The sequence below is a fragment of the Condylura cristata genome, unplaced genomic scaffold (genome assembly GCF_000260355.1).
Source record: "Condylura cristata isolate star-nosed mole 26May11 unplaced genomic scaffold, ConCri1.0 scaffold00006, whole genome shotgun sequence".
Taxonomy (NCBI): Eukaryota; Metazoa; Chordata; class Mammalia; order Eulipotyphla; family Talpidae; genus Condylura; species Condylura cristata.
In genome coordinates, this window is record NW_004567107.1 from 24,895,799 (window position 1) to 24,901,838 (window position 6,040).

Here is a 6,040-nt window from a genome sequence, read left to right on the forward strand (position 1 = left end):
TTTTAGTTTTAGAGAGGGAACTTTCAGCTCACAGAACCGCTCAGCCTGCAATGGAAAAAGCAGCAGCAGAATCGTGCCTTAGCAGCCTGGCCCGGAGTGCACGCCCCAGAAGGCTGCTGTGGCTTTGATGTGGTCCCACAAATGGGACCAGGCAGGCTGGGACGAGTGGCATGGAATAAACCTGGCCCAGCCCAACCGTGCTGGCCCAGCCATGGGCAAGAGCTTCCCAGTGCAGGGCGCCTGCCATGGTTCCTGTTGCCAGACAAGTGACTGCTTGTGGAGAAAGTAAAGCTCTTGTTCTATGAATTGCTGAGTCCTTACACTCAGGCCTATTCTGATAACATGGGCTCAAACTGCATGTCCGTGGGCACACGCATTTCAACACCCAACAAGACACACGTGCACATATGAACCCGGATGAGCGCGGTGCTAGTGCACACACAGCCCTGGAAGCTTCACCTGCACATGCAGACTCCTGTACCTTGGGCAAAGAGAAAGCCAGCCTGCCTGGCTCGGTGCCCCCCCATTCTCCACTTCTGAGTTCCTTCCATGGCAACATGTCTGGAAGAAACTTGGCACTGGAGATGGACGCTGGTGCAGGAATGGCGAGGTGGGGTAGGAAGTGGGGGGGGGACGGTGGGCAGAGGTCATTGAAGTCATACTGCTTTGGGGAGGGCTGGGCTTACCAGTGCAGGCTAACAGCTCCCTTTCCAGAGGTGTATACCCAGTCTCCTAGGCCTCGTTTTCCTTTTCTGTGAAGTGGGACTGATAATGGTCTTGGTATCTATCTTCTGGGGTGCTGAGGTGAGATCCGGGGTGTAATGGATGTAGAAGACCTTTTGCGCTCATAGTTACTAACCTGCAGGAACCTGGAGCTTGGGGCTCCCAGCTCGGCCACCATCTCTGGTTTCAGGTGGGTCGCTTTGCCTCTGCCTCAATCCCTGCATCCTTGATGGGGCCGGGGGGTGCCTGCTGCTATGACCGTATAGGGAAAGCACTTGGAAAGGTGCCCAGCGTCTAACTACCCCAAACCCTGAGTTTTGACAGCCACGGAGCTGACCGCGCGCTCCGAGAGAGTCGTACAGTCAGGCGTCCCTGACCCTCGGAGGCCTAGAGCCGCCCATCAGGTGTGGGGCTGAGTCTGGGCTGCACACACACACTCATGCAGGTGCAGGAAGACAGCGTGGGAGTGACCAGACAGCCCAGGACTGCTGACGACAGTCACGCAGCAGCCGTGACGAGCCCGTCCCCCAGCCGCCCTGGCACTCAGGTGCCGAGGCTGTTGCTCTTTGTGCTTCCCTTCCTCCTTGTGCCCTCTGCCCTACTTCAGCTCAGGTGACTGTCTCCTCTCACCTGTGCTCCCCTTCCGTGATCAGTGGAGTCCGCCTCACAGCGAAGTCTCTCCCTGTCTTCCACCCCTGCTGCCACTCCCAGCTGCCCTCAGAGTCCAGGTTCTTCTGCAACTCCTGAGATGATCAGGGCCCGGCCTCCTCGCCCCTCTCCCTGCAGGGTTCTTGTGCTCAGCTCACACCGAGTATAGGAGCATTTGCCAGGCTGGCCTGCATTTGCCAGGCTGGCCTGCATGGGACGGTGTGTTCGGCAGGATGGGTGGGCCATGCTCTGTGGCAAGTAGCCCACCAGTGTATTTCTCTGTCACGTGCTCTGTCCTAAATGAGTCCATTGTGGGGCAGCCTTCTGTTCTGCACAGTACCTTGCGGCCTGGGACGGTGGAACCTTGAGGCCTGGGACGTCCTCTGACCCCTTCAACCAAGGGTCTGTCCTGAAGTGTCACAAGCAGGCGGGAGGGTGGGGCGGTTTAGAGCTGAGCCTGCTGACTTGTCTCCTACCGTTTACCGCTCCAGTCCAGTTCTGAGGAAACTCCCCGCAACTGCCCAGACCCAAGGGCATCATTGTCCTGCTTCTCTCTAAGAGGATCCCCCCAGACTCCACTTCTCTCAGACACAGTTCAGAGAAAAGCTGTGCTGCCCTTAGCAACAGGTGTTTTTGTCTTACAGACACTGACCACATGGCAATTTGATTCTCTTTCCTTTGTCGAATTGATCACTAGGAAGCTCAGGCCCAACTCCAAGGTCCACGTCCTCTGTGTGGAGCCCGAACAGCTTAACCCCTGCCCCTGAATTTCAGGTGATTTCTTTTTGTTCCTGCAATTTCCCTCTGCTCTCATTTCCTCGCTGAGGCTTTTCCATTTCCTTCTCTCTTGCGTCCTATTTTTGCAAGGCTTCTTACATCCCTTGTGGGGCTAGATGGGCATTAATTAGCCGGTCAGTCCTTGCTTTCTGTGAGGTTTCCAATAGCTCTGCAAAAGCAGCCAGGGTTTTGATCAAAGCTCCCCAAAGGAGAGTTGAAATGTCTGCGCTTCACAGGCCAGATCTCTCCTGTGAAGTGGATGAGCTACCTGGGGCTGTGTAAAGGCCAGGCTTCTGGTCACCGTGACCTCCTGAGGTCAGCAGCCCCATCTTGTGCCTTGGAAATGAGCTCAGGGTAGAGCCGAGGGCATCCAGACTGGGCAAGCACCTTCTTTCAGACCACAGTGGTCCTGGCACATGGGTGCCCAGCTGAACTTGCCTGTCCCTGTGAAATGCCTGAGGTGGACAGAGCTCTGAGCTGGGCGCTCCTGGGGCAGAGACCTCAGACTTTCTTTGGGCAAACAGGTAAAGGAGATGAGATCTGGCACCAACCTGCACTGTCTGCAATCAGGACATAGTGTCAGAGTAAGCAGGCTGGAGGAGAGACGGGGCGAGGAGCAAAGTTTTGTACCCATGGAGTATAAAGGAAGACTGGAGGAGAGGCTTGGAAGCTGGAGAAGTGGGCAGTTTGGACTTGTAATATAGTGTAGGGTTGGGGAAGGGCAAACCAGATAGAGGGAAGGCAGGGGCAGAGGAGCAGCCTGGGCAGCTGTTCTTTAACTGGAGATTACTCTTCAGAAAAGCAAAAAAAAAAAACCTGGCAGTGGGTTGGGGCCTGACCAGGAGGCTCGAATGCTGGCCTGAGTTTGTATTCAGTCCTGTAGGGCAGTCCTGGGGACCATAGAGAAATGGTGGGCTCTAGGAAACATGGATAGAGGGACTGGGGAGGAGTGAGAGAGGACGTTGGTGAGACTGGAGGCATTTGGCCCAAGCAACAGTGGGACTGAGAGACCACAGGATCTCATGTGTAGGTCACTGATGAGGCCTAGATCCTCTTACAGGCCATTCACAGTCAGGCCCTGCTCACCCCTCCAGCATGTATTCTCTCTCACTCACTTCACTCAACTGATATGTGGATTTTTTCTTGTTAACTTGCTAATCTTACTGGACCACATGGAATTCACTAAACTTTCCATGTTGGTTTCTATCCTGGAGCCTTTCCTCAGTCTGTTCAATCTGCCTGAACACTTTCCCCCCAGCTCATTCTGTGCTGCCTCTAAGGCCAACTCCTACTCATCCTTCAAATCCCAGTTCATGTGTCACCACCTCTGGGAAGCCCTCCCTGACTGCCATGTACAAACCTCCATTATTACCTAAAGTACACTGGGTCCCAGACTCACAGTGGCCTCACTCATAGTCCCCTTCATTCCTGTAAGGCTGGCTCAGACTTGGACTCTTCTAAACCCCAATGCCTGACAAAGGGTGTAGGCACACCCAAGGTGGTTCTCAGTAAATACAAGGCTGAATGAAGAGTGGGAAAACGTGCAAGATGCCTGGGTGATAATAGTAGTAGTAATGTTAGTGCTGATCAAGGGAGTTTCATGTGTCAGTTAATTTAAGCCTCGTTACAAGTTTATGAGAAAATTCTTTTTCATCCCCATTTTACAGTTGAGAAAACTCAGGCTTTGGAAGTTAAGTATTTGCCCATTGACTGGCGAGAGGTCACGCTGGAATTGGACAGTATGCAGGCTGACTCCAAAGGACTCTGTTACAGAGCTGAGCAGGGGCCAGGGATCCACTGTCTGCCATGATGGATAGGGAGGGATGTGGCAGATTCGCTCTGGTTTTTCTGTCGTTTTGTGTCCACTTAAAGGGATGAAAAACAGCCAGGTCAGTGGTAATTATCTGCCATCCCAGAAGTCCATAGAAATAGCCACAACTTAGCACATTGGCTTGGTTACCAATCATAATGTAACAGGTTGGACCCAGGAAAAGGGGAATTTCCAGGTTCCCTGCCCCACACAGAAGGAGGGTGGAGCTGAGCAGAGAAGGGAAGAATCTGGAGAGGAGACTGAGGAGGAAGGAAGCAGGTTGGGAGCCAGAAGGAGACCTGAGGGAGGCACAGGGAGCAGAGAGACGTGTGAAGAAACCGTGCTTGCTCTTGGTCCTGGGCTTGATAAAACAGATGAGGGTGAGAGACCCGTGGGGAGTTGACTATGGCAACATTTATCTTGATTTTCATTTTGTTCTTTTCCTCCCTTTGTCTGGCCGCTTCTGACCCTTTTCTATGGGTCCCGGCCAGAAGGTGCTTTAGACTTGTGACGGACTTCAGGCCTTGCTTTGGGTTGGTCCCTTTTGTGTAGTTTTATCCACAAGAGGATGGGTAACTTTGGGTGTTTGATTTAGAAAGTATATTCTTTGTCTTTTCTGTAGTGCACACTCATTGTATTAAAGTTCCTTTCCGTTAAAAGTCTTATATGTTTTATCTTGATGCGGCAGATGGCAGAACCCATTTAGAGCAGGCAGGTTTGGGGGGTTCAGTGGTACCCCTCTCCCTGCAGTGTAACAATAAGGTGTCACTGTCAGTGCAATGAGCCTCATGCCTCTGTGCCCTGTTTGACTTCCCCAGATGTCATGGAACCCCCAGTACCGGAGCTCCAAGTTCCGCCATGTCTTTGGCAAAGCAGCCAACAAGGAGAACTGCTACGACTCAGTGCCCATCACCAGCAGTGTCCACGACAATCACTTCTGTGCTGTGAACCCCCACTTTATTGCCATTGTGACTGAGTGTGCCGGAGGAGGGGCCTTCCTTGTCATCCCCCTGCACCAGGTAAGGATTCTTGGTAAGCCCCAAACCCAAACTGCCTGGCGGCAGCGCAGAACAGGAATAGTAGAAATAGCCTGGGTTCCTGGTCCCATATGTGGCTTAAGTAAGTCCCCACCAGCCTGCCTGTTAACAGCCCTGTGACCTTGAGTAGGTCATTTCACCTCTGAGCTTTGACTTCCTCATTGAGAAAAAAACACTCCTCTCCTGGGAACTTGGGCCTCCGCAGTTGCCTAGCTACTGCTTGGACCTCCCCACTTCAAACAGTTCACTCTTGAATGTTTTAGTGCTCTGTGGGGCTCACAAGACATTGGGAAATGTCCAAAGGCCCTCCTTTCCCCCCTCCCAAAAGGAAACAAGCGTTGAGCCAAAATCTAACTAGGAGAGAGGTAAGCAATAAGCAAACAGGAAGAACAGGTTCCCCTGCAGGCAATGTTTACAGTGTAGGTGCAGGGTACCCAGTTGCTGATGTTTCCATTTTTTGCCCCAAGTGGTGGTTTTATTTAAATATATGTAGATGAACCTAATAACAGATCTTTTCAAGAAATATAGTCTCTGCCTTAAGACAGAACCTCCAGAGAGACTACTCGGTGCCCCATCGTAGCCTAAACCTTTCCAGGGGAAAAGATTTCCAGTGTGCAGAGGTTTTCCACAGATTAAGATCAGTGCGGGTCATCACTGGAGATGACTGAGCACTTCAGCTGCCAGGAGCACAAAGAACTTGAGATGTTAAAATCAGAAATAGAAATTGGATTTTCATAGACCAGTTTTTCTGATCCTTGTGCCAATGAGTTAGAAGTCAGGAACAAAGATACATGAAATTCCCATTTATTTGGAAATATAGAAGCATATTCATAAACAACCAGGTCAAAGATGATATCAAGGCGAAGATTTAAAAGTACTTGGGACTGAGTGATAATGCAGAATGTATATTGCATTATACGTATACTGAGTATATTGCAGAACATGTGGAGATGCAGAGATAGGGGTGCTCAAGGGAAATATATACAACTGCTGCTTCTGTTAGGACAAAGAGGTCAGCAGAAGAGCCATAGAATAAACCCAAAAA

The 6,040-nt window shown here is 51.4% G+C and overlaps 1 protein-coding gene across 2 annotated transcripts in view; it reads left to right on the forward strand.

Moving 5' to 3' along the window:
- Positions 1–2,093: 2,093 nt before the first annotated feature.
- Positions 2,094–6,040, forward strand: part of CORO2A (coronin, actin binding protein, 2A) — a 29,372-nt gene continuing 25,425 nt past the window's right edge. The window contains exons 1-2 of one of the 2 annotated variants that reach the window (XM_012721580.1): positions 2,094–2,145; positions 4,777–4,977. In XM_012721580.1, coding sequence (XP_012577034.1) covers positions 4,777–4,977 — 201 coding nt within the window. In that variant the 5' untranslated portion in view covers positions 2,094–2,145. The remainder of the gene's footprint in view (positions 2,146–4,776; positions 4,978–6,040) is intronic. The other variant, XM_004677971.2, reaches the window with a different exon arrangement.